Source organism: Protomyctophum parallelum (genome assembly GCF_964188405.1).
Source record: "Protomyctophum parallelum genome assembly, chromosome: 4".
In the NCBI taxonomy this organism is placed as follows: Eukaryota; Metazoa; Chordata; class Actinopteri; order Myctophiformes; family Myctophidae; genus Protomyctophum; species Protomyctophum parallelum.
The window spans coordinates 7,142,578-7,170,407 of NC_139700.1; the positions used below are offsets into that span (position 1 = coordinate 7,142,578).

Here is a 27,830-nt window from a genome sequence, read left to right on the forward strand (position 1 = left end):
CTTGAACCAGACCCCGGCCCAAACCCCGAAGACCCTTGTTTTGACTATAGTTCGACTACAGATCTTATCAAATGAACGTTAATCAAGAATAATGTAATGGAACGTTACGTTATGACCAGTGCGTTTTGTTTAGGCAACCCCTCCCTCTTCTTCTTCCTCTCTTGCTCTGCGCATCTCTTTCAGCAATGAAATACATGCTGCCACACGTTGGCTTTCCCAACCGACACCACTACTACCACTACTACTGCTCCCACATTCATTTCATTCCAATGAATCATCCTTTAGCCATTTAACAGATCAAATAAATATATTATATACATATGTCAAGATTACGCCGCGTCGGTGTGGTTGGACGGTGGTGGCCCCACGTACGTACCTGAAATATCGATCGAAGAGATGTCTTTTCCCGGCTCTGTTAACTTGTGATTTCCCGGACGGACGGACGACGGTGCTGCTGTGAGTGAACCTCAGCGGTCGGCCACAGTTTGAGGAAATACGCTATGCTGGCTGCGCGGCGCGCGGAGAGGACTGAGTGTGGACTGTGGTGTGGACTGTGGAGCCCACAGTGGAAAGTAGACACGAGAGAAGAACAGGAAGGAAACCGGGTTGCCAGGTTTTGCGAGAGGGAGAAACGAGCGAACCAGGTCTATGGAAACCAATCTGAGAACCCATCGGCAAATAAACAAGAAACAGCGCCCTCTTTTCCTTTGCATTTGCAAAAAAAGAAAAGACAAAACAAAAAAACACACCTTTCAATTAGGTTTAAAACCTATTTGAAAATAGCAGATATCTTCAAGTAAACAACTAATAATAATCTTGAAGAAAAACACTTTAACAACAGAAATCTTGTATGGGTTAACTTGGGGTGTCCCTAGCATGAAATATTTTCAGATGGGGGTTCGCATACTGGCAGGGGTTTCTTGAGTATGAAAATATTTGAGAACCATTGGTTTACTTTGAACAACATTTAGGAAATTAACTAAATTAACTAACAAGAGAGAAGACTGACGACGGACAGGCAAATGGACGTTTCTGAGTTTTCAGAGTGTACAAAATACAGCATCACTGTCCCCCCATTGTCCCCATGTCGGTGTCCATATAAGGTAATAGCCAAAGCAAGTGGGAAGTGTCTCTGATGTCTTGGTATATATAGCGTCGCAGTCCCGCCCCCTTTCATGACGACGCCAGGCCCAGTGCATTTTTCCCATAGACATTCTAAAAAGTATTTATTTAAAGACCTTTTAAGCGTCGTACAAAGCCAACTCGAGTTGTGACAAATCATGACAACAACCACAATATTTTGGACCAAACTAATAATTACAAAGAAAAGTGTTGTAACCTGCCGTTTTTTTCTTCTTTCTAATTATTTGTTCGGCCCCAAAAATTGTGTTTGTTGTCATGATTTGTCACGACAAGAGTTGGCTTTGTACGAGGCTTAAAAAGTCTTTAAATAAATACTTTTTGAAATGTCTATGAGGAAAATGAACGGGGGGAATCATTTCCTGGGCCCTGGTAGGGGGCGGGACTGCAACGCTCTATAGAGCGGCGCAGTCCCTCCCCCTTTCAGAACAACGAACGGCCCAGGAAATGAAATGCAATGCATTCTGACCATAGGATTTTCTTTAAGTATTTATTTAAAGACGGTTACGCCGCGGACAAAGCCAACTCGGATCGTGACAAATCATGACAATGAACACAATATTTTGGGCCGTTCGTTGTTCTGAAAGGGGGAGGGACTGCGCCGCTCTATAGTGGGCAGGTGGTTAGAAAGTGTAGCTCTGTTTCGGGTTTCCACCACATTTTATGTGCAGTCAGTGGGTGCATAGTCTGTCTTCCCTTGGGAGCAGGGTCTGTCTGTACATATGATATACACCAATAACTCAGATCGAGTCCACACAGTTGGTATGATCCACTATGCATAAGTTGTATGTTTTCTTCTGTTCCAGGCTTTATAGATAAAGTTTGAGATTGCTAATGTATGGTTATCAAATAAATATTTAACTAAAACACTGTCCATGCAGGGACAGACCTATACATGTACTTTGTCAAAGAGTGTTTTTCTTAAATCATGCTAAAAAGGCCACAATAGAAAATGGATTTCATCCTCAACCTCACCAAGTTCACAATAGCCACATAGTCTTTGATCTAATTCTGTTCCAGTGTACCGTCCTGTTCCAACATGCAGTGGCAATATTCCCGAGCGGAACTGTGTAGACAGAGATTGACAGAGATCATACACAACATATTTTTCACATTCATACACAGTTTTAAACTGGCAATATGTATGTAGTATGTAGTTTAGGTTTATCATTGATTTCTTCCAACCATTTAACTCTATTATTGTCATGGGCAATTCCTTGAATATCCCCACATGCACCTTCTGTAGTTTAGTACATGGCTTGATTGAATGCTTGATTCTGATTGGTCAATCGCTGAATTCAACTGTGTGTTATTTCTTGATAACAGACCGTTCCTGTCTATAACAGACCGCTGCCTAATCAAACCCTCTGAGCACCAAGCCTGGGACCGAGGCTACTGAGCTACTGCTGTTTCCAACATGACAGCCATGTAAACACACACACACCCACGGTGACACACAATGTCATTTAGAGCTCTCAAAAATGTTTTTGAAAACATTTGAGCTAGCAGTACCGGGAAATTGATTCTATTTGATCAACTCGCTCTTGTTTTCCGACAGTGCTCCAGCCCTGCAGCTGGGCAGACGCAGCCAGCGTGAATACTTTTTTTGTTGTGTTTTGGATAAATGTATTAATTTATGTTAGGTAATTCCATTTTGCTTTGGTTTTGTTTTTGGTTCTCTTATGTCAGGTAGCTTTCTTTTTGTTTTCGTATAATAATCTGGTTAAATCCGATGGGTTTTCCCAACTACAGTTAGTTACTATACTAACCTTTGGAAAATGTTACCCCAAATAAGTAACTACACTTTAGAAACAAGCAACACAGTAGTACACTTGTTTAGATTAGAAACAAGTCCCCAAAAAACGCAGCTTTGGAGAAAAACAAGCCCAAAGTCGCTTACAACCAACCCGACATGGCAACGTTGGAAGGAAACATGAAGGGTGGTCCCCTCTGGTCCCATCAGATCATAATGAAAACTGCGTGACGTCAGCAAGTAGAGAGAGTTGAGAGAGTCTGGGGTTAATGTTATGTCGCCGTACGACGGTGTCGAGCACAAAAAAATAATATATATATATATATATATAATTATTATATTATTTATATTTATTATTATTCTTTTTATTATTATTATTTATATATATATATAAATATATATATAAATATATATATATATATATATATCACTGTCTCAGATAGCCTATAGATCTGTTTTTTTATAGAAAATAATTATGTTCAAGATGACCTTTTTTTTCTTTATTTTGCACTAGGCTACATCAACGGTGGTGTGTTTACGGTATCTGTGTGTGAGAGAGTGAGATGCAAGATAAGATTGACCTTTAATGATCCACGGAGGGAAATGCAGGTGTCCTCATAGTTCATACTGCAGCAAAGTTGAAACCAGTCTATGGTTGAAACACAGGAAATGCTGTGGGTAGCATAGCATGAGGGAGTATCATATGAAAGCACCTCTACCCGTGTGTGTGTGTGTGTGTGTGTGTGTGTGTGTGTGTGTGTGTGTGTGTGTGTGTGTGTGTGTGTGTGTGTGTGTGTGCGTGCGTGTGTGCGTGTGTGTGTGTGTACATAATTTTTGTTTTGATTGTAATGCTGTATTGTTCTTTCTGCTTTGGCAATGTAAACGTATGTTTTCTCATGCCAATAAAGCCCTTTGAATTGAAATTGAAATTGTGTGTGTGTGTGTGTGTGTGTGTGTGTGTGTGTGTGTGTGTGTGTGTGTGTGTGTGTGTGTGTGTGTGTCGTTGTCTGTCTCAGTGCCCGTGGCTCTGTCTGACAACTGCAGGAGTTCGATAATTACTTTTCTATTATTTGTCATTCAATTACTGGCTTCCATGAATTCAAGGAATATATTTAACTCCTGCGTTAACTGTGCATAGCTGAGTAGGATGGGGTAGATCTACGCAATATATCATTTATAATTATAATACTAGTAAATATTTAATTGTTCAAATTGAGCATTTCTTTTAAAGTAATGAGTAAAGTAATAATAATATATTGCTCTTGCTCAGACAGTAATATGTAACGAAAAATATTACTACGGTAACAATAAGTAATTAAATGAGAAAAAGAGTTACTTGAGTATTTCCAATTTCCAATACCATGTATGTAATTATGTATGTATGTACATAAAGGCCATGTATGGCCTACTTGTGTGCAAGGTGCAAGTTGGCACCTCGACAGAGTGTATTTCTAGTTTGAAAACTGTAGTTACTGTCTAATTACATTTATTTATGTACCTTCATTTGGTTTTATATTCATGAGGCATTCATAATTAAATCCTGTGTGTGTGTGTGTGTGTGTGTGTGTGTGTGTGTGTGTGTGTGTGTGTGTGTGTGTGTGTGTGTGTGTGTGTGTGTGTGTGTGTGTGTCGTGTGTCGTGTGTGTGTGTGTGTGTGTGTGTGTGTGTGTGTGTGTGTGTGTGTGTGTGTGTGTGTGTGTGTGTGTGTGTGTGTGTGCCTACTGCTCAATGTTGATGTTTCATCTATTCTAGAAAAAAGAGAAAAAAACACAATGCTGCCACCTAGTGTTCCAAGCTACCCTGTAGGGGAAAAATCAATTTGTTTCAAAGTTTATTCATATTAAAAAATATTACACACCTTTTAACAGTACTCTTATTGGTCCTTAGTCAATAAAACTAAGAACATGTCTTTAATTTCCATTCAGTTACATCATAAAAAATGTGCTATCTAAAACATGTTAGTAAGGCACAAATACTAAAGTAGTGCAACAAGTGAGTCCTGTCAGAAACAACACCTTGCATTTTCAGTTACTGGAGCAGTCTTTGATTGTTTGAATAACTGAAGTCAACAAGCATCACTTCTGGACAGGGTTACGCAGTTTAAAATAATACCAGCTTTGCTCTTCGATAGATCAGTCATTCATCCCCAGGGACCTTCTCAGCCTGCACCTTCCCACAAAGAGATCCACGTCTAAAATAAATCAGAAAGAGATTTTGGGGGAAACAAAACAATATTAACACAATGTTCATTTAAAGTACAACAATGATGCTAACATGAACACTAACATGAACATGAACACTAACATCCCTACTCTGGGGGCGAACACCACAAGCTCACTATGCACTGTGAGCTTGCAGATCGGCTTTTTTTTGGCGTAGTGGGAAACACCAGTGGCTCTGAATAGAGTATAAAAATGCAATTCTGGGTGCACTCCACCGTTGCCTCAAAAAAGTTATATTCTATTGAATTCTTTCACTCCACTGAGCATGTCTTTGATGCCATTGTTGTCCTCACCCGTGGGGTTTGCACTGGAGGCCAGGGGCACAGGGACAGTGGTCACGGGGTCCCTCTTGGTCCCAGGCCAGCATGTCCATCAGCAGGTTGGGGTGGCTCGCACAGGACTGCCCCTGCTCTGGTCGGGGGTTACACACTGGAAATAATAGCTCTGCAGAAACAGAGAGCGAGAGAGTAAAAATGACATAGAGGTGTGTGAGGGGAGACAGGGAACAAACAGTTTAACTTTCCACTTCCTTCAGAAAAAAGGTTACAAAGTATTCTTCAGATCAGAGATACTGGTTTCTGTATCATCACATATTCTGAGGTATTAACTACTGGGATTTACTTTTTCATGCTACAGTCACAAAACTCTGTCTCACGGTGGCGCTATAACAGGCCGATTTGAAAAACAATTCTGCCTTGGCCTACTGGGAGTGTGCGTGCAAAGTTTACCGCCTATCGGTCCAGCGGTGCATGTAGCATGTCGTGCAAAACGAGGCCCTCCAGCAAACTTTAAAAAGCCAAGTCAATAGGTACAGAATCCAAAATATGTGGCAGCATACCGTGAGTCGTATAGCTAAACATGTCCATGACCACTGGAGGCTACTCAAACTCACCTCGTTGGAAGGCACAGCAGAGGCCAGCGCTGCAGTCACTCTGGAACTGACAAATAGTTCCTTCTGTCCCCCTGGTGACATTAACTGAACACTGGCCCCACACACACATATCACCTGCGCAGCACTCTTCATCCTTAGTGCAGGGCTGAATGAGGACACACATGCACACCAACAAACACACAAAAGCACTGTATTAATGCACTCACAATGAATTGTAGACACAAAATCTATTTCATGGCCCACTTTGTTAATACCAAGTTTATGTAAAATTATAATCCTCTACCTCTCCATGCCTGCCATGTGGACTTTAATGAATCATACGATTGTTTACGCACCATATCCGTTGGTATGCAGGGAAGACATTTGGAGCTCTCAATCTCATACAGGCAGTATCTCATATCACCGCAGTCTTCATCAACCATGCACTCCTGGTGTGAGGTTTAACAGTAGTGTTATAAAAACAAAAGAACATAGAATGAATACGTTTAGAGAAGGCATCGAGGCTTTTCAAAGTAGTAGGCTCCATCAGAAAAATATAATTTGGTAAACAAACCCATAGTCAGTGTTGACAAAAGGAATAGCTCTGATATTTATTTACAAAGATTAGCTAGATCAGCTGAATACTGAATAGAAGATCCTGCCCTGCTACAGTATATCAAAAAAATCACATCAGTGTGAACCGAGTGGTGCAACTCCCGTCTATTGGTTCTCTGTATCGTTCCAATTTGTATCGTTCCAATTTCTTCTCTGTATCGTTCCAATTTCTTCTCTGTATCGTTTGCGTCCAGCAGGTGGCAGCCATGTCACATACTTCTCTCGTTCCAATTTCACACATGCGCACACCACTCATGCTCATAGTTACAGGTAGGTACACAGGTACACAGATACACGGACATTGCAAGCTGGATGTAGGAGTGGTTGCACCACTCAAACAATGTCCAGACGAGGACGTATTCTGCGTTACCCGGGCAAGTATTTAGCCGATCTGCCCTTTCTGTCACACGGAGACAGCGTTTTTGGGGACTTGGGACTGGGAGTCTGACTCTCTGTGTGAAACCCATTTGAGAAAATGTGATTACATATGTGGGATTCAGTCTTAGTTTTATTCGGCAGACAGAGGAAACAGCATGTGCCAAAATGAGGCCAATGAATCCAACTACTCCAAGCTTTCTATCTTTCTGTTCTCCCTCAGGGGAGTCAGTGTGGAAATCAAGCCAAGTCACTGAAACAGCAGGCGCTGCAGAGTTGACTGGACTCTGGCAACTTTAAAAACTACCGGTACATCAAAAGCACGAAAACGATTTCCATTTTGTGACACATTCACAACATGAGGGCAATCCTCAAACCATGGGTCTTCAATGTTTTTCAGGCCAAGGACCCATTCAATTCAATTTAAAGGAGCTTCATATTGGCATGAGAAAACATTTACATTGCCAAAGCAAGTGTCAAAATATAATAAAAACTGTTTACAATGAGGAAAGTAAGTATATACAGTTGGAGGGGGTACAGTATTGTGTAAACAGAGCTATGTCGCAGTGTCACATTGCGTGGTCATACATGTTATATATTTGCTGTCACTTTGGGACAAATAGCAGTATTTTCTCTCAAAACAATTTAAATGGTAGGCCTATACAAAAAAGGCTCAGATATAAAATGTGTTTAAAGGTAGCAGCTCTGTTTAAACATGCAGTATAGTCTAGAGGTCTACTCAGTAGTGTGTACAGAAGGTACTAGGTTGGTTGGCTAACCTTCTTTCATCGCAACAGTTCACAAATCTTGCTGATGAGTTTTTTTGTTGTTGGTCATGTTTTCAAACTCACTTAAGGTGTATATAATCTGTGGGAAGTATGTGTCTTGTGTCTGGTATAGTGCATGGGAAGGTGGTTAGAAAGTGTAGCTCTGTTGCCACCACATAGAGTCTTCCTTTGGGAGTGGGGTCTGTCTGTGGCAGCCTTTCTCTATTGCAAGGTTGTGTTCACTGAGTCTGTCCCTAGTACTACCTACTTTGTTTTGGGTCATTTACCATGCGCAGGTATTCTGCCAATGTATATTATTTTTATTGTGCTAGATAGCATTCCATTTAGCTTTGGTTTTGGGTTGTCTCTTTCCTGTATGTCTTTTTGTTTTCTTATAATCTGGTTAAATCCAATGGGTTTTCCATCTGGCATGTTGTGCTTGCCTTTGTGCAGAGTCCTTGGACCAGCTGACTAAGGGGGCATCCCCGTAGGTTTTCTCTATGGTTGCGGGCTATGTTATTAGGTGGTTGTACATTTTAAGTGCCATCTTCTTTACTTTGATAATGAATGGGTATCGGCCTAATTCTGCCGTGCAAGCATTGTTTGTTGTTTTTCCGTTGGGTGTGGAGGATATATTTGCAGAGTTCTGCTTGCAGGTCCTCGGTTTGGTGTTTTGTCCCAAATCTAGCAGATTTTTATTGGAATTTGGGATGTCTAGCTTAACGTTCCTTTTGATGGCATAGAAAACCATTCTTGCCTTTTCTCTCTCGCAGGGAAAGTTACAGCAACATGCAGACAGACACTGAACCAAGATTTACTACATTTCTTAACAATTTATGTCACTAAGCTTGAGCTAGGATGCATCACCTATTTACTTCCATATAATAATGAGACAGTCCTCGTAATGTGAGCATGCTATAAGATGTTTGAGGGGCGCCAGCCCCTCCACAGGTTTAATGTTTGTTTTTAGTTAAATGTTTGCTTTAAAAACACCATTGACAATGAAGAGAAATTAATGTTTGTTTTGTCCCTAAATGTTTGTTTTGTCCACAAACATTAAATCCCATTAACAATAAAGTTTTAAAGTTTTTTTTGACACAGTTTGTTTTACATCATCATTACATCACCTAATCAATGAGAGTGCCCCTCACTTCACACAGGTGTGACCCGGGCACCCACGTACATGGACACACGTACACGCATCCATGCCAGTGCAGTTGTGCACATGTTCACACATGTATATGTGTGAACATCTACAGTGTAAAAAACCTTGTCTAGACATGATTTGGACTGCGTGCCTGGCATCGGTCCTCAGTATAACTCCCCTCCCAGCCATACACAATTACATTCTCAGTATTCATTTAACTCAGACTGGAAAAATATACCCCCTTTTGGTCCATTTTGAGGATTTGATTGTGTACCGTTCTAATTGCTGCCTAGTGCCTTTTGTCAATTTATTTTGTTCAGTGGAAATAATTTGGAAAATATTGTGTGCATCTTCAGTATTGTTACTGTGACAAGCGATGATCATTGATCTGATAACAGGAGACCACTGGGGCAGACAGATATACTGCAGAGACTAAACACAGTGGACCACAGTGGTAGTCTGCAATTGTCTTGATACATCCCATATGGCTACAGCTGCTATTAGTCACACTATAGCCCTGTAGTCACTTATTTTCATTTTCTCTTCATAAACACTTCTTCCAAAAATGCCTAAATTGAATAAACCTTTCCATCACCTAGCAGCACACAAACTGAAGTAAGTGTAATTTCTCCAAAGAGTTTGTGGGAGATCCTTTTTCATTTATTTAAGTCTTTTATAGTCATTACAGCAGAGTATATTTCCCTGACTGGCTTGCCAGCTTGCTTACTTGTCTCGCTGGCATTTTGTTTCCAGCGGCATGCTCTATAAATGTAACCACATTCTGTAAGGTTGCCAGAGAAAGAAAGACGAAAGAGGGAAAAAAGAAAAAGTATTACCGTATAAACTGCACGATGGTAAAACAGGCAGTAACACAGGAATAATGACCTAGATTCGTTCTGGTCTCCTGCTGGCTAAAACTATGAAAAGTATATTGTATGTAGTGTACGCTATAGTTATAGGGATGACCTCATTCTTTTATAAAATGTGGTGAGACAATACGACCACAGTTCATGAAATGATTCCATCATTTTTGTTTCTATACTTGCAAAGCTAAGGAATTCTTGGGGTTTATATGTTTAGAAGTTACAGCAATGTGAAATGTATATGGCTAAGAACCTACAATAGGTCAGCTATAGAATTGAAGAAAAACAAAACATAAATATAAAAGATAATGGTGAGGACTCTTGTGAACCTATATTATGTAATAAGGAGTCTGTCTGAAATTGGGTGATGCTAGATGTGGTTTAACAGCATTGTGAAGAACATACTGTTTCTTGATCTCTTCAGTCAATGGTCCATAAACAGAATGAACATTTAATCAGTATCACACAATATCCTTATAATCTTTTCAGAAATGCACTATAAAAAAGACTTACATGATCCACAGTATTCCATTGGTCCGTATGGATGTGTGAGAGATGAATATCTCCTGTTGTGTTGTCAAATTGCTAGAAGCAAGACACAGGAGACATGCCTGACTTCAGATAAGATATATAGGAAACCGAAGGAAAGCTATACCCATGAAACTAAATACTAAACGCAATATAGAATTTCAACCTATAGGTGTCTCAAGTGGTCTACACAGGAAGTTTTTAAAATATATCTTGTTGAAGATCAGAGGAAAAGTAGGGCTATATACATATTTGAAGATGCATTTTCAGTCTCAGTTGAGTGGATCATAGTATCATACCAACCTTGTCAGTTCTGTCTAGGACCTGAACATTTCTGTCCCCATCACTGATGCTCTTGGTGTGGTTGTTGTGGTAGTTAGGAATGAAGTCCAGTGAATGTAGAGATTTGGCACTCTCGGCAGCTATCTGGTGCATGGTGGAGTAAACCAGGATATCAGAAAGTGTTTGGAAAACGTGATGAATTACTAATAATAAATTTCATGCAGATTATAGGACTGTAAGGGATTTTTAATAGACCTGAAAGGAAAGGAAAAAAAGTGATAATGTGCCTGCCTAGCTCATAAAGGGAGTGAAAGAACGAGTATGCAACAGCTACCAACAATAATATAGACTGGGCCAGAAAGCAAAGAAAGCATGTATAAAACAGATGCCGTTTCCCTCCCCGTGGATTTGATCCTGTAGCATCCTGTGTGGCTTTTTACGGATATTTCCTAATGCTTTGTGCAACATGAATACATTCATACAAAAAAAGACCCATTAAATAATATAAAAGAAATTGCAAACCTGGTCAACCGCCTCGTCCAATATTTGCTGTGTGTCTTCCATCAGCATTTCCACCTCTCGGAACATTTCATTCAGACTGACCGTGCCTCGTTCCAGTGCGTCTTCGAGGGAATCCGCCAAGCCACCGGTCACTAACAAACACAAAAAAGACCCCACTGACAGCATCGTCCACGCAGCGGTGCCGGGACCAGACATTCTTATATTATTCCTTCCTTGTGCAGATGTTGTGGAGTGGACAAACTAAAGTTCACTTAATACTGGGAGTGGATGGAGGAGGTATAGCCTAGTGACGTGACGGCGGGGCACGGCAGGATGTGTTTTATTTGGAAAGTCTGGAGGAGCTCAAGAGCCTGGTATGGAGGAGTGTGAGAGAGTTAGAGACGAGAGAGAGGAAAAAGAGAGAGAGAGAGAGAGAGAGAGAGAGAGAGAGAGAGAGAGAGAGAGAGAGAGAGAGAGAGAGAGAGAGAGAGAGAGAGAGAGAGAGAGAGAGAGAGAGAGAGAGAGAGAAGGGGGCCCGGGGCAAACAGGCAGATAGATAACAGCTGGAATGGAGTGGACTGGAGGAGATGGAGAGGATGATGAGAGAGAGAGAGAGAGAGAGAGAGAGAGAGAGAGAGAGAGAGAGAGAGAGAGTGAAAAGGACAAGTTATTTCCCAACTTTGTATTGGAAAGAAAGAAAATAACAACAATAATAGACTGCCCTTACCCTTAGCTCTGGTCCATATAGCCATAGCCCTAATGCAACGGGCTATGGTATGGACCAGTCCAGCGCTAATTAAGCCTGCCCTACATTTTAACCACACTGTAAATTCAATACAATTATAAAGAATAAAGATACAGATACAGGGAAAACATGGTAATTTCACACAAAGCTCCAAACAAAGAACATCATGATGAATGAATGATGCATTGCATTGCAAAGTGAAAAAGACTGACTGACTGCACTCACTGAGTCACTGCAGATTATTGGACACTGTGTGCCGCGGAAGGATGGTTACATTTACATGTTCCCACCAACAGATGGCGCCCTTTCCCCATCATTTGACAGCTCGTAAGGTCGCGCTGTGCCGACAATAATCATAGATTAGATAGAGCTATGCTATGACAATAAATAAATAAATAATGCATTGCAAAGGCAGATAAAGGCTCGCTAGAAAAAAAACTCACTTTTTTTCTTAACCCTGAAACATGACTTTGCTGTAATGGCCTCTGAAATAGTTCTAGACTTCAAATTGAATTCTATAGACATATTAATGTAGTCAGCCAGCCAGGCCTATTATAAACAGGCCTATGTAACCTATACAGCATATACAGTATACTATTACAAATCACTACAAAGAAAGATGTGCCTCTCTTTTGAACTTCCAGTGACTCTCTTTGCGTAGACCGAGCAGACCGGAAACCTCGAAGACGTACGACTCGGTCCATGATTGGTGGGACTTGACTGTACGTCACACGACTTGTTCCGTGTGTGCTGCGCTCATATTTGTGATTGTGAACATCATCTTCACTGAGCTCAACTGTCTTGGGCAACATGTCCGCGGAGAAGTTGCAGACATTTAGGCTACATTGATGAAAAGTTTGTTAATATTAACATAGAGTAGAGCACTTTTGGAAAGTCGTGAGCATGAGCAGGATGACTTGCAGGAGAACCGTGAACGTCTTCAAGCGTACCGAGAACTTGGTCTCTAGTAGTAGTAGGTTCATTATCTCGATTGTGTTCATTTTCTGGACAAACTTCCCGGTTAGTGAGAGTACAGATATCAGCCCAGAAAGATCTCTCGTCTGGGGTTCAGGTCTTGACCCCGGTGTAGTTTTACCTGTCCGCTTCTTCTTAATTCAGGCTGTCAACTCAAAAGGAGAAAACTTGACATTCTCTCCAGGTAATATACATCCTTATTCATGATCAGAAACAAACAATACATCTTTGGACGGTGCCTAATACCTATAATAACCCAATTATTTTCAAGTCCCCCTCCCCTTTTCTGTTCTTTTTGACAACTAAAATCGTCAAAGTGTCTTTTCCCTTTTAAGTTGTAAAGGCAAAACATTGCATTCTAAAACAGTGCTTTATCTTTCGGTTATTGATGAGCATTGAGCATAGACAATAACCCCAGAAATGTCATACATTTTTATCTGTGTGAAGTAGCCTAGAATACTATGTTCATACACCAAAAAATATATATATATAAAAAATAAATAAATAAAAAATATGACCAGCCTGTCTCGGCATAATTGAAGCAATACATGTAACATCTGCACAAAACACCTTGTTTGTTTGTTTGTAGGTAAGGACACTTTTAAAGTGAGGATAAGCTCCCTGGCTCACAAGGAACACATCCGTATCCATGTTCATCCACCTCTGGACAGAGGAGATGGCTCCTTCCTCGCAAGGTACCGACTGTATGGCAGTACAACGACAGGGCTGAAGATTGAGATACTTCACCAAGATGTTGCCGTTGCCAAATCACCCTATATCCTTCAAGGTATATACTTTATCTTTCTTCATGCGCTAAGCCAAATATTATTATTATCCAAAATATTTCAGTATGTACGGTTTCTGTACATACTGTTTCTGAGGTTTGAGAAATTATTATAGATCATGATCTATTTTGTAAATGGATACTAATTTAAAGTGGGCCCCTGTGCCTCTCAACTCATCAGTCATAGGAGACTGGGTAGGCTTAAGCCTAATTTATATTTTATTTATTTTATTATACGTACTGTATTTTATATCTTTACGCTACTTTCCTTCTACTGTCCACTATACCTTGCTTCTGAAAGGGCCACATTTCCCCTTATGGACTGAACAAATACATTCTCCTTTTCTTATCCATTAGGTCCAGTCTACCATGAATACTGTGACTGTCCTGAGCCTGATGCTAACATCTGGGAGAGCATCATGCAGTGTCCCGCTGAGGAGCCTCAGATTCTGGAGGACTTCACTTCTTTTCCTGTAGTTGATCTGCAGCGACTCCGTCGCGAGCTTCCTCCCAGGTTTGCCAACAGAGGAGGTGTCATTCACTACGCCATCGTCGATAACCAAGTGTATCGACGCACACTGGGGAAATACACAGACTTCAAGATGTTCTCTGATGAGATGTTGCTCTCCTTAACAAGAAAGGTAAGAGTGTGTGTGTGTGTGTGTGTGTGTGTGTGTGTGTGTGTGTGTGTGTGTGTGTGCATTTTGTGCATTTTCCAAGTGCATATCATTTCAGTACTAAATTAGGACTAAGTTAAACTAAGTAGCCTTGGTATGGACAGTAGCCAGGTTCACAATTTGATTTGCAACAAACATATCCATGAAACATTTCAGGGTGACATAAACCTTAAACTTAGTTTGACCAGATTCCCAAGAGCCCTATACTATATGACTGCACTAAATAATCTACAAGCTCACAAACATGTACACATGTGTTGCCATCAAAAGAAACATCAAAATAGACATCCCAATTAAAACATGGCTTAAAATACTGGACTCTGTGATAGAACCAATTTCCCTCTATGGTTGCGAGATCTGGGGACCATTAGCAAACCATGACCTTGAAAAATGGGATAAACACCAAACCGAGACCCTACACACAGAATTCTGCAAATCCATTCTCCGTACCCAGCGAAAAACACCAAATAATGCATGCAGGGCAGAATTAGGACGATACCCACTCATAATCAAAAAAAAAAAGAGAGCACTTAAGTTCTACAACCACCTAAAAGAAAGTGACCTAGATGCACTCCATAACAAGGCACTCACACACAGTGAAACTCTAGAGAGATGCCCCCTCAGCCAGCTGGCCCTGGAACTCCGGGCACAAACACAAACAGAGCCACGAGATAGAAAACCCATTGGACTAAACCAAATTGGAAAACTATCTGACACACTGGAAAGAAGCAACACAAAAGCAGAGTAAACTAGAATGCTATCTGGCCCTAAACAGAGAATACACAGTGGCAGAATACCTGAGCACTGTGACCGACCCAAAACAAAGAAAAATCTTAACTAGGTACAGACTCAGTGAGCACAGTCTCGCGATCGAGAAAGGCCGTCATAGGCAGACCTGTATCCCGAGAGAAGACAGACTATGCACCCACTGCACACTAAATGAAGTGGAAACCGAGCTACACTTCCTAACCATCTGTCCATTGTACCAAGACATCAGAGACACATACTTCCCACAGATTACAACCACACACAGAGATTTTGAAAACATGACCAATGACGAAAAACTCCCATATCTGCTGGGCGAAGTACAACAATGTGCAAACACAGCAGCAAGATTTGTGAGTTGCTGTGATAGGAGAAGGATATCAAATGGAACACAACCACCGTAAAGACTAATCATTGTGTATATTCCTGCTCTATACCTGCATCGAGTGATCTTGGTACATAGAAGTTGATCTATTGAAGATTCTGACAAAGTACATAATTTTTGTTTTGATTGTATTGCTGTATTGTTGTATTGTTCTTTCTGCTTTGGCAATGTAAACGTATGTTTTCTCATGCCAATAAAGCCCTTTGAATTGAATTGAATTGTGTTGTCACCGGCCCCAGGCACTCTTACGGAGTCAGACTCAAATCTCCCTTTCTATAACAGCCACTTGTGAAGTGATCCATTACATCCTGTTCACGGGCGAGTTGATGTTATCTGATCTTAAAGGTGCGGTTGCCTGATGTGGAGTTTTATATCAATGTTGGAGACTGGCCATTAGAGACGAGGAAAACCGATGCTTTTCCGATCCTCTCGTGGTGTGGCTCCACAGACACGCGGGATATCATCCTCCCAACCTATGACGTCACTCACTCCACCCTGGAGGCTATGAGGGGTGTGACCAATGACCTGCTCTCTATCCAAGGAAACATGGGTAACTCGCATAACACGTTAGTAATTCAGATGAATTGAATATGAAGGACCCTAATGGAAACAAGCCATAGTGCTTTCTTGGGTTATACATCCTTTTAGCAGACCTTGTATTGAACTATACTTTGCTGTGCTTTTTTCTAAAATATAAATTATTCAATCAATCAAATCTAACCCAATTTGTGATCTGTGGAGGTAAAGAATTGCCTTTTGCACCACGTGTAAAATCATGACATTGTTTCATTTAAACTGACAAATAATTCTAATCTCTAAATAAACGTAATACTTACAGTGTGATATTTGCATCTGCATCTCCTAGGACCTTCATGGCCCAACAAAACGGAGCAGGCTTTCTTCAGAGGCAGAGACAGCCGGCAGGAACGTCTTCACCTGGCCTCTCTCTCCAAGGAAAACCCTGAGTTGTTGGACGCAGGAATAACAGGATGGTTCTTCTTCAGGGACAGAGAGAAGGAAATAGGGAAAGCGTCACTTGTTGGATTCTTTGATTTCTTCAAGGTAAGAGAAGAATTATTGTTCCATTGTCTGGCCCCCATTCCTCACCATGGCATGCTTTTGTGCTGTGGTGGGAAAATGTACTCAAATATCACTACTGCAATTAGAAAATAGCCTGCATCCTACATCCTTAGACTCACTAAATTGAGAAGTGACCATCGGGGTCCTGGGATGCAATACTGTTTTCAGTACTGTACTCTAACAAGACCATCCCTGGGACCATCCCTATTTACATCACTGCTTAACCCATTCTGACCTGAGATCAGATTCATACGAGGTTTCCGCCGGACACACACTGGTCTGATTAACCAAATTGTGACCTGAGATCAGATTCTAAAAAAATGTCAGTCGCTCTTCGATTTTTCAAAAATAGCAGACCTACAAGCTCGTATCGCGCCACTCGGTGGCGCGATATGAGCTTGTAGATCTGCTATTTTTAAATAGCTAAAGCATAACATGATGCTAACACCAAAATGGGTGCCCGGTCAGAATGGGTTAAGTACAGTACTTTGTGTACCGGTATGTTCATTTTTAAATAATCTCTTTAAATTAAAAAAAACAAATGGTAATGCGTTTCTCTCCTACTTTCTAGTACAAGTACCAAGTGAATGTGGATGGAACAGTGGCAGCGTATCGTTTTCCTTACTTGATGCTGGGAAACAGTCTGGTCCTGAAGCAGAGCTCCCCGTACTATGAGCACTTTTACACACATCTGAAGGCAGGCGTCCACTACGTCGCCGTGGAGAGAAGCCTGTCTGACCTCATCGAACAAATCAAATGGGCCAAAGCGAACGACGCGGAAGCACGGAGAATCGCAGAAGCGGGCCAGGCCGCTGCCAGAGAACTGCTGCAGCCGAACAGGTTGTATTGTTACTACTACAAAGTGCTGCGGATGTACTCCGAGCGACAGGCGGATCGGCCGACGCGACACCCAGACATGGAGCTCGTGTCTGAGACTGATGACACTGCTCATTGTGAATGTGAGCTTGATACTGGTAGAGATGAACCCACCACGAAGAAGGAAGAACTATGATGGACTTTGTTTGTAAGGTAAATGTGCGTTGGTAATGTACAAGTATTACCAGTGTTGTCAAAACCGGAACCCATGGTCATTGCACTTTCAATTATCCTGTCTTCTTTTAGATGTCATTTGACAACAGAGGTGGGACTTTGTTTAAAACTGTGCCATTTTCTTTAAAATCGAAAAGTGATTAACGAGGATAATTGTATATATAATGTGCCGTTGGCTGTCACTGATATCACTGAGCTTCTATTCCTGTAAATGTAGCCCAAGAAGTCTCTTCTGCTCTGCTGTGTGAAAGTAATACTCTAGGATTTTTGATTTGGCGACACCATGTGGTGACTGGTGGATGGTGTCCGACTGCATATCTCAAGAACCGTTCATAGAATGTGTACTGTGTGTGGAGGACCCAAGAGAGTGCGCTGTGTAAACTGTGAAGATAATCAGATTAGGGGTTCTCCAGAATGGCCCGGCCTGCTTTGAGTAGGCACACGTATCTCACGAACCGCACGATAAGCTCCAGGGCTGGCCTGGCCCGCTCTGAACCGGCACGCCTTGCAAACTACGGCCATGCCCCTGGAATGAGCAATGTAGTCGAACCAAACACATGCACCCCTCTTTCCGGGGACATGGGTTCGACGTACTAACAGACCAACAGGCATTTAGTCTGACACCCAACCAAAAACTGTTATTTATTTGTAATGCAGTTTTTCTTTTATACCTTTTTAAAGTTGCCTTTGTTAAAGTTAAAGAATGTCTCTGTATGACCTTGTGAAGCATTGCTCTTCTGACAGTATTTTCTGAATACACTATTCCTTCATTCATTTCACTATAGCTATAACTATTTTGGTAGTGAATAATTTACTCACTTTAAACCAATAATATTTTTCTATTAAAAGGCCACTCATGTTTAGGTGAACTTGTTACTATTCAATATAGAAATTGTGAAAGTTGCATGCTTGCTTGATTTTGTATTTTCACTGTAGGATGAACGTCTCTCAATGTAGTAACTAACTGTATATAGTAACTCATTTGCCACTAATCCTCTTCAAAATGGCATGAACATTCTCAACTGCTGCAGAACATTATCCTCCACACCAACTATTATCCAATATCCATAAATATATTTTATTCATTTCATGTCATTGTCACAACCTGCAAATTGTAAAATAAATAGCCCACAAACTTGAAACTATGACACTGCAGGCTGTTCTGAATGTTATTAGGATTCTTAGCGCACCCCTCACCAACCTTATGTCTAACCAATGACTAGTCTAAACTAAGTATGCACCCCGTTTTCTTGCAGCATATGCAAGTTTCCTTTACATAAAATACCTCAAGTACCTCAGTGGTTTGTGTGTTATTACAATCTTAAAATTAACAATATGGCTATATAAGACATGAACAATATGGCTATATAAGACATGAAAGATGGTTATATAAATTTGAGTTTCAATCGGTATATAATACTGTCAGAAGAAGAATCTGAGGTAATTTTACTGGGATGTGCACTAAAAACAAACTGAAACCATACATTTTCCATGTCACATGGAAATGAGTGACCAACAATACATTATGTCTGCATAGTCAATCGTGTAGTCAATACAAATATTGGGCTGGAGACTAAAATACTTGATTCAACCCTATATGATCCGGAGTTGATCAATGTTGGCATGGGGGCCAAAAGTTTGATCTCGTCTTGCTGTAAAAATTTCCTCAGATTCTTCTTTGCACAGAATGAAATGCCAATAATCGGACTCGCTCCAGTATCATGATCCTTTTTAAATAAGCAATATAGTTTAATGTGTACAGGTAGGCCAAGGTACGGTAACTATGTGCACTGTGATAAGCATAAAAGTAAACACTTAAACGAGTTGGCACATATTTAATTATTCAATAAAGGGATAGAGGGGGGCATGATCTAATTTGAGTAACACATTGATGTGTTCTGGACAATGAGGGCCAATCAGAGCTGGGTAGGGATGTGGGACTACTGTGCCAGTGCCTTTCATGTACAGTAGACCAGACCCATTGAACGTATGCCCTGAGTATACTGTATAAGGCCAGTGGGGAATCTGGGGATCACCTAAAGTCTGCATGTACAGTCAATGCACCACTCAAAAATAGAGTGGATGAATTTCACTACACACACACACGCAAATGTAATACGTCATCTGGATTTCTAATCACACTGACTGGAGATGGCTCACAATCACTAGAGACTTGAAATTCAGCATTTCCAAATTCTCATTTCACACTTTAACTTTGTATTTTAGCAAACTGATACTATGTGTAACTATTAACTGTTAAATTCATAGGTTTTTTTTTACTACTACTGACTATTGTTTTGCAAATGACTCGTCACTACATTTTCCACCAACCGTCAATGGATATGCAGCTAAGTATTCCCAAGCATTATGTGCAGTTACTTCTTGATCTATACTGCATATTAGATTTTTTTTTAGATAGTAGATCTTTTCAGTAGATAGAGAAGTACCATATGGTTATTTATGTAGCATTTTTTCTTAACAATTACACTACCGGCAATACAACGTCACACGTTTAGCTGAACTTAATCAGCAACGTGAGTGGCTCCCCTTCCTTCTTGGTAAGGATAGACTGCAGCATGCCTGTGGGAGTGTGGAGGTACCTTGACCCTTTAAAGAAGTTCTCAATCAATCTGCGGTCAATTTTGTCACATTTCCCGAAGGCAGCGTGGAAGTTGTTGCTGAGGACACCGTAGATATTCGCCCCGTCATTCTTCTTGCCAAAGAACAAGAAGAGAGCATAGCAGTCGCTGCCGATGGACGCACAGAAATCCACAATCCTCTCACACATGGTTCTGTGGCTGGACACCAGCTGTGCCATATACATCGTTTCCGAGCACGTCTCCGGGGGAAAGTCCTCGTCGCCCTCTTTGCTGTCTGTGAGGTGTAGCACCTGGACGGCTATCTGGATCCGGGGGTTCTTGCTGTTCTTCTCCAGGACGGCCCACACCCAGTCGACCCCCAGCAGGATGCGCTGCTGAGGAGTCATGGCCGTACAGTTGAAGACCTCCGTCAGGTTGAGTTTGATGCTCTGAGAGATGTAGGTCATGAGGAAGATCTGCCAGGGATTACAAAACAATACAACTATAATAACCCTGTGAATGAACATCAGTTATACGAGGATTCTTTTTTAATATAATTGTGAGGGCAGTAAAGACATATTCTGTCAACTTTGTGAGTGCAGTATGGAAAGGTCTTATGATGGATGATGATCATGAATATGATGCAGTCTTAATACCAAACAGCACAGTGTTTTCTACCTGATCGAGCACCTCAGGGGCGGGGTGGAACTTGTCCTCTGGGTCCTTGAAGCCCAGGTACTCCTGGGTTCTGGAGGATGCCATGAAGACGCAGTCACTGAAGAGAGGGACGAGTTCATTGGGTTTGGAAGGAGGAGGCCGCCACAACGTGGAGAAGATGCTCGGTTGAGATGGGTCGGGAGAAAGTGGGACCGTGGCTGGGGCTGTGGCCGGGGCAGCAGAGGGGCGGGAGGTGGAGCTGTTGAAGAGCCGGTTGAAACTAGAAGAGCTGCGTATGGAAGCGTTTAAAGAGGAGAGGAACTTGGGGCGCTGGAAGCGTGGAGCGGAGGGCTTGCTCTTGAACAGGCCCATGGTGTAGGGACAATTAGGGTCAGATGGTGGTCTCCCTAATACACTGTAAAAAATATATAAAGACAAATATTTATGCATGGTTTCTAAACTGTCAAATTGCATGAACACAGTGAGAGGCGCCTCACTTTAAACAAACATTGTACTCTAAAAACAAACATTAAAAGTCGATAGACTTGGCTGCCACATGCCATCAAGTGGGGTGCTTGTTTTTTTACATCATCAAAAGTCCCTAGACTAGACTAGTATAAAGGGGAATTTCACTGTATACTCTGGCTTTTGTTTAGTTTTTTTTACGTTGACGTTAAAATGAAATACATCTTTGGTTTTACATTTTCAAGAGCTGAAGGAAAACACCTGCCATTGTCATGATAATGGTTTTTCTTAAATCGTGAATTTAAAACCAAATCACCAAGCAGTTCAAGCTTAACTTTCTGTTGTGGACCAATTCTATACTAGTGGTAGTGGAGACAAAAAGTTCCGACCATTTGATTCAGTGTTTAGAACAGGTTAACATGAACTATAAAGCCTCTGTGAAATGAATTTTAAGTTCATAACATTACTCACCAGAGTGGGTCTTGCTGTAGAACCGTCTGCTCTCCTCTCCTGTAGTGATGTGAAGCTTAGTAGTTAGTCCACCGAGGTAACAGAAGCCTCAAATGTCTCTAAATCTACTGTGCTCATGACGAGGGTCTGGGGTCGAGTTCCTAATCACCAGACTGTCTTAGCATTGGTGTGGCGTAAGTAGCAAAAAGTTGAGTAAGTCAACAAAACAAAAAAAAGGACTAATCTTACCAGTTAGTTGGGAGTAGCAGCATCTACACACGGAAGAGCCTGAAGGGTGTAATGGGCAAACAAACCGCTAAACTGTTTGCCGTTTTTTATTTATTTATGGAGATTAAAGATCATCATTAAAGATCATCCCATCTTTTCTATCATATAATAGTAACAAAATAAAGTCAAGTAAAGTATTGTATATATATGTATGTGCATAGTGGACAACATCAATCAACATTACTGGATAGGGAAATGACAAAGCATTCAACACATGCCTTGTGTTCATTGTTGTAGAAAAGACAATGTGGTAATTTATTATTAACATAATAATAACAGTCAGCATTACAGTATGTGCTTTGTCCTACTACACCAACGTAATCTCCGAAGGTCATATCTCATGATTGATTGATAGTACAGTATCTCTATAGTAATGATATTATATGAGGTATAAGTGACTGGAAGAGTCTTCACACTAGTAGTGTTAGATTGTAGCCTTGAGGTAACGGGTATATGAGGCAGGTTGCCATTAGTCTCTGGGGTTGATTGACAGGCGTTACCGAGGTCAATACGGTCCCATCGTCAGACCAGTGCCGTCTGACCCCGCCTCATCTCCTGCTGCGTCTCATCTCTGTCCAGGAGGTACTGGAAGCAAAGCATCATGGGAGATGTAGGCCAGGGGTTAGAGAGAGCTTGCAGACACGTGGTGAAGTTGTCCTTTGCCGGTGGTGGAAAAAGTACTAAAGTAACAAAGGTACTCATTGTGCAGAATGTCCCATTTCAAGTTTTCAAATGTCTAGTAAATCTTTTAAAAATAGCAGATCGGCTATTTTAAAATGGTTGAGGACTGTTAAAGTGACTAAAGTTTTCAAATAAATGTAGTGTAGTAAAAGTACAATATTTGGATCCGAGATGTAGTGGAGTAGAAGTAAAAGTATTAGAAATAGTTAATACTCAAGTAAAGTACAAATACCTCAAAATTGTACTTAAGTAAATGTACTTGGTTACTTTCCACCACTGGCCTTTGCCAAAGAGCTGAGATCAGGTTTTGTTGGATAGGGATTGTTATGGCAATGCCAAGGGCAACCTCACCGCAGAGCAATACATTACTATATGACTATATTATTTATTAGCAGTTAGATCGAACAGCAGCTTAATTATTGTAGCTTTATTGAAGCTTTTGATTCCAAGGCAAGTAAAAATAAATAAAAGCATCTCGTTTCATTGCAAGGAAACACCACACCAAGAATGAGGACCAGTAATTGCAGAGATGCAATATATTTTAACTAAAATATATCACAGATTAAATATACAGTTCTTCCACACTCTTATACAGTGTAAGGTTTGTTCTCCAACAAGCAATCATTTTAGAACGGTATCTGTTGAGGAACACCTGGGTTTATCTATAGCCACATTAGTTGAGAACCACTACTTTTGGGTACGATAAAGAGGATTTACACGATTATTATCTAAAGGCTGTACCGTAGGCAATTCTCTCAATTAAGATGCCTACATAATTAAGGCTACATCTACATCTATAAAATGACTGCATTGTGAATAGGGTATGCGCGTGACATCATCATCATACCAGGAAGTTATGCGGGAATGCCTACTGAGTGCCACAAAACTACTTTCTGGCCTCGTCAGCCCATACATCTAAACAGAAAAGTCCTATTTCATTGCATGGAATGACTTAAAACAACATTAAATTAACTTTGTCACTCGATTTGCCACTCGATATGCCATTCACTATATGCATGCGCATACCCTCCATTAATTAATTTGCACTATTTTACAATTTAGGTTGAGATCATATACTGCTGTGATCTTGCTAGATCAGATATTCCAGGTGTATTATCCACTCACTGTGAGCTTGTTGATGCCTTCAGACAGAGCTTCTATCTTTAAAATGGTACCCTCTGTTATCTCCATCTGTAACAAACACATTCAGTCATGAAGTCACTACATTTACTGGTGACAAGAATATGTACAAGTAAATGAAATTATGGCAGATAAAGTGGTCAAATGAAAGTTTATAAGATGGCCAAATAATAAGCGGAATCTGCATTATACAAAACAATTGGGAAGGATTAGTAATGCATCCGAATGGTGAGCATTGTTTTAAATAAGCATTGGTTAAATAAAGAAAACTAGTCAATGCTGTAAGCAGGTGCTTGTTGCTAAACTGGATACATATTCCTTACTTGCATATCATGAACCTATAATATACCTTCACTTCAGAGTTAATTTTGTCAAGCTGCACCACAACTAGGGTTGGGATTCGGAACCGGGTCCATTTCAGACCCGGTTCCGACATTGCGGATCCGGAGCCGGTTCCATCGTTTTTTTATTAACGGTTCCCCAAACGGATCTCATCAGTTGTCATTTAGCTCCGCTGTGTCTGTGCCTGCATGCAAGCAGAGCCTGGGGTGACGTCACCCCACCTACATGAGTGAGTGGGGTCGGGGAGGATACGCCCACTGTTCTGTGCATTCAGCGACCGCTGTGGAGCGAGTGGGACAGTATAAGTATGTCGCCAAAGTGTGGTTAACAGAGAGGGAAATGACTGAGGCTGAGCAGTGAGCATGCAAAGTGCAATAAATGCGAGAGTTGCTAGCAAAGGTTGTTGCAACTTGTACCACGTGAACATAGAGGAAACATCTCAAAATCAATATGCCTACACATCGCGTTTGAGAGCCATGCGGAAAGCCGTGCCTGCTCTCCCCGCAGCTTCACCACAGCCAGCGGGGGACGATCTGATGCAAGGCTGGTTTACTTTCCCCAGGCTAGTAACGTAATGGAAAATAAAAACTACTAACGTGCTTTTAATTTGGCTCTAAATTAATTGCGTGGCTGTTGAGAGCCCAGCGTTTAGGTGCATATACCGCCATAGATTGATTACTTTATAAACAATTTGCAGAAAAAAAGCACAGGAACGTAGCCTACAGTTCAATACAAGGTCTGCTATAATCCAAGAAAGCACTATGGCTTGTTTCCATTAGGGTAAGGGGTCCTTCATATTAAATTAATTTGAACATTAAAGACAACATTTGTCACTACAACAATATCAATATTGTGTACTGTATATTTAATATACAGTACAAATTGCAACAATGATATTGTTGTGGTGCCTAGCTGCTGCTGCTGGTGGTGGTGAAGTTTAAATAATAGTGCCACCTCATAATTGTAAAGTGCATTTTCAATAATTTAATTAATTAATTTGTGTTTATTATGTACTTGGTTAGGTTAGTTATAATATAAGCATAATCTATGTCAGAAAAACGGGGAAAAAAATAATATTAGGATCCGTTAAGGGAACCGTTAGGAACCGGAACCGTTAAGAGGGATCCGGGAAGGATCCGGAACCGTTAAAATCCTAACGAATCCCAACCCTAACCACAACGCTCCCACAGTGTTACCATAACGTTTGGTATCAGCCATCTCAGATATGCAGCCATCTTGGTGCATCTGGAGGGAGGACTGGGCTGGCCAACTGCCACAATGATGGTGAGATGGATGGATGAATGAATGAATGAATGTCTATTTTGAACAAAATAAAACACAAAGATAATGCACAAAAATAATGCATTACCGGTAGATGCCGATGAAGTAAGCATGGTTAGTGGTTGACTGGCTGGTGAAGGTTATGGTAGCATGCCGGTGGCCTTGTTGCTATGGGGTTATCCCCAATTATTTTAAGAGGGGAGAAAAAAAAGGCAGACCAAAATACAACTAAGGGCCGATATTAAAGTGGACACGTTCATTCAGCTGGACTTGAAACAAACCCTACAGCAAACGTATCCTGTAGCAAAATAAATCAGCACAATTAAGATGTCAGCTGAATACAATACACACATCCTTTGATTTAATCAGTGTTAACTTAGAGTTCATGAAGGAAGGAAAGAAACAACATTACACGCTTATAATTATTTATTTTTTATTAAACCATTTGGATAAATCTGTTACATTTACATGACCACAAAGAAGCTTCTTTTCCTGAAGCAGTATTTTTACTATAAAAATACTATAACAGTCAAATATGAAAATCGTACAAAATTGCCAAACGTACTAAAACACAATTTCAGTATCTGCTTGGCTGATTAACTGCATTAATATTAAATATAATTCCCTCTATAATATTGTGCAAATATTGCACACGTTCTTCTCATCAATCATCTGAAAAAACAGTTTCCTCATTTAGGAAACTTAAAAAGTTTTAACTGATTATCCTAACACAAACATACATACACAACAGAATGTTTCCAGAGGTGCATAAATGTCGACACTGACTGTACTGCATCTTAATCCACATAATGTAATACAGGAGGTACGTGATGTCACAATGAACTGACATGTGTACAGTTTTGCAGTCCAGTTGTGCTCTGGTCTGTCATTTGGAGTTAGATCATGGCACAGCTGAAGGGCAGAGGACATGACAGTGGGCGGGAGAGACATTTCACCAGAGGTGAAATAAATATCTTTCTCCCAACATTTTCAAGTACTTGAGGCAAGTTAGTCAACACCATTAATCACTTCATGGCAAAGGAGGGCTATTTCTCTGAAATAGCCAGGGTAGCTTATCAACAGACCTTTGATATATCGTAGATTATAAGGAATGTGGGGTGAGTTTGAGAGGGGCTGGGGGGATTATGGGGCTGCAAGCAAAGGGAGTGCGCGATAGTATAAACTAAAGGTGATAGGGTGAGTGGAAGCGTGACAGCGCAGATTCCATGGTGTTGTCATTGTTTTGTTCATGGCTGTCGTCATGGCACTGCCATGCAGACGGATCACATGTCGTCAAGGCCCACCTGGTCCCTGCTGCGGTCGGGCTCGCGGTCCAGGATGGGGCTCAGGCCCCTGAAGCCGGCGTAGGGCCGCGTCTGGGAGCCGTTCAGCACCGACTGACCCGGCGTGGACGAGGAGGACGCCTCCATGGGACAGATGTAGTCTGGGGAGTCGTCATTACGCCTCCTCCTGAGGTGGGTTAGGTTAGAGAAGCCCAACTTCTTTGGCTGAAAATTAAACAATAAAGGATTAGATTTTTATTATATTAGATCCCCATTGGCTTCCTGTACAATTACAGCAGCTGGATGAATGATTAATGCAATCGCTTCTACCAGCGCAAACAAAAACAGGGATTCTATGAAGTAACTAACAGTAACTAAACACTAAATAATACGAACGACACCAGCTTACAATAATATTATGTTGTGGTAAACATCTGTTCTTGTAAGTTGTAACGATACATACAGCTTCGTTACGAGGGCTGTCACGATTGCAATTAACGATTAAATTGTGTTTTTGGCATTGAGCATTGGAACATTCTGTTTGGCTTAAGCTTCGTAAACAAAATCTCCAATGGGCAGTTACGACAAATAACGTAATCATTTTATACTTTATATGAATAGTGGAAATCACCGAACTACAAGCTCAAAACGTGCCACGTTGTGAGTGACGTATTAGGATCGGCCATTTCCACTATTTTGAAAAATCCAACATGGAAATGATTATGACGATTGTGCCAATTATGTAATAAGTGTGACAGGCCTAGTTACAAGAACATACAGTAAGCATAGTATACATCCAGTGGACAGGAAGTGCCCTTGGTCATCGCTTGCACAGCACAGCATGCATGTGAGTCATGTTTCAACATGGATTAGCTTCCCTCGTGAACAGATGACAGCGTACAGAGAGGGACGTGTGGCTGAAGGCTGGAGTGTGGATGCTTGCGGAGTCTTATAGAGCTGCGAGGAGGAGCAGCGTCAGTCCAGTTTCCCCCTCATTCAGGGGCTTATGGGCAGATATGCAAGGGAGGCTCAGGGCTTACTGAGCTGACACACCACAAGGTTTCACCAAGGATTAAGGTGCATTCATTCAGAGATGATGGAAGTGAGAAAAGTGTCGAGTGTGTGTGTGTGTGTGTGTG

The 27,830-nt window shown here is 41.1% G+C and overlaps 5 protein-coding genes across 11 annotated transcripts in view; 1 reads left to right on the forward strand and 4 right to left on the reverse strand.

Annotated features, from left to right (window-relative positions):
• far1 (fatty acyl CoA reductase 1) overlaps nucleotides 1–551 on the reverse strand; it is a 37,194-nt gene extending 36,643 nt beyond the window's left edge. The window contains exon 1 of the mRNA XM_083763584.1: nucleotides 377–551. The gene's annotated coding sequence lies outside the window, so the exon portion shown is untranslated. The remainder of the gene's footprint in view (nucleotides 1–376) is intronic.
• A 4,125-nt stretch (nucleotides 552–4,676) lies between these two features.
• Nucleotides 4,677–11,380, reverse strand: dkk3b (dickkopf WNT signaling pathway inhibitor 3b). The gene is made up of 7 exons (XM_083763591.1): nucleotides 11,086–11,380; nucleotides 10,585–10,707; nucleotides 10,267–10,338; nucleotides 6,343–6,435; nucleotides 6,008–6,152; nucleotides 5,409–5,559; nucleotides 4,677–5,084 (listed from the first exon to the last, which is right to left on the reverse strand). Exons 1-7 carry the CDS (start codon nucleotides 11,278–11,280, stop codon nucleotides 5,030–5,032), a joined length of 834 nt encoding a protein of 277 aa, XP_083619717.1. The 5' UTR covers nucleotides 11,281–11,380; the 3' UTR covers nucleotides 4,677–5,029.
• Nucleotides 11,381–12,621: 1,241 nt separating this feature from the next.
• Nucleotides 12,622–17,825, forward strand: poglut3 (protein O-glucosyltransferase 3). Its single transcript, XM_083763163.1, has 6 exons — nucleotides 12,622–12,968; nucleotides 13,374–13,571; nucleotides 13,926–14,209; nucleotides 15,741–15,945; nucleotides 16,261–16,457; nucleotides 17,047–17,825. The coding sequence occupies exons 1-6, from the start codon at nucleotides 12,713–12,715 to the stop codon at nucleotides 17,485–17,487; spliced, it is 1,581 nt and encodes a 526-aa protein (XP_083619289.1). The 5' UTR covers nucleotides 12,622–12,712; the 3' UTR covers nucleotides 17,488–17,825.
• Nucleotides 17,826–20,021: 2,196 nt separating this feature from the next.
• On the reverse strand, nucleotides 20,022–21,133 carry rep15 (RAB15 effector protein; the record flags this gene model as incomplete). The annotated part of the gene is made up of 2 exons (XM_083764121.1): nucleotides 20,022–20,580; nucleotides 20,783–21,133. 2 exons carry the CDS (start codon nucleotides 21,131–21,133, stop codon nucleotides 20,038–20,040), a joined length of 894 nt encoding a protein of 297 aa, XP_083620247.1. The 3' UTR covers nucleotides 20,022–20,037.
• Nucleotides 21,134–25,834: 4,701 nt separating this feature from the next.
• Nucleotides 25,835–27,830, reverse strand: part of ppfibp2b (PPFIA binding protein 2b) — a 94,904-nt gene continuing 92,908 nt past the window's right edge. For all 7 annotated transcript variants that reach the window (XM_083763573.1, XM_083763570.1, XM_083763571.1 and 4 more), the window contains one exon: nucleotides 25,835–26,916. In XM_083763573.1, the coding sequence (XP_083619699.1) occupies nucleotides 26,692–26,916 (225 nt within the window). In that variant the 3' untranslated portion in view covers nucleotides 25,835–26,691. The remainder of the gene's footprint in view (nucleotides 26,917–27,830) is intronic.

Excerpts from the sequence above, each read along its gene's own strand:
- dkk3b (XM_083763591.1), bottom strand. The coding sequence starts at position 11,280 with ATGTCTGGTCCCGGCACCGCTGCGTGGACGATGCTGTCAGTGGGGTCT. Across the intron at positions 10,339-10,584 it reads TCCTAGACAGAACTGACAAG|CAATTTGACAACACAACAGG; the intron begins GTTGGTATGATA and ends TCTTGCTTCTAG. Across the intron at positions 5,560-6,007 it reads CTGCTGTGCCTTCCAACGAG|AGCTATTATTTCCAGTGTGT; the intron begins GTGAGTTTGAGT and ends CTGTTTCTGCAG.
- poglut3 (XM_083763163.1), top strand. The coding sequence starts at position 12,713 with ATGAGCAGGATGACTTGCAGGAGAACCGTGAACGTCTTCAAGCGTACC. Across the intron at positions 12,969-13,373 it reads AAACTTGACATTCTCTCCAG|GTAAGGACACTTTTAAAGTG; the intron begins GTAATATACATC and ends GTTTGTTTGTAG. Across the intron at positions 16,458-17,046 it reads GATTCTTTGATTTCTTCAAG|TACAAGTACCAAGTGAATGT; the intron begins GTAAGAGAAGAA and ends CCTACTTTCTAG.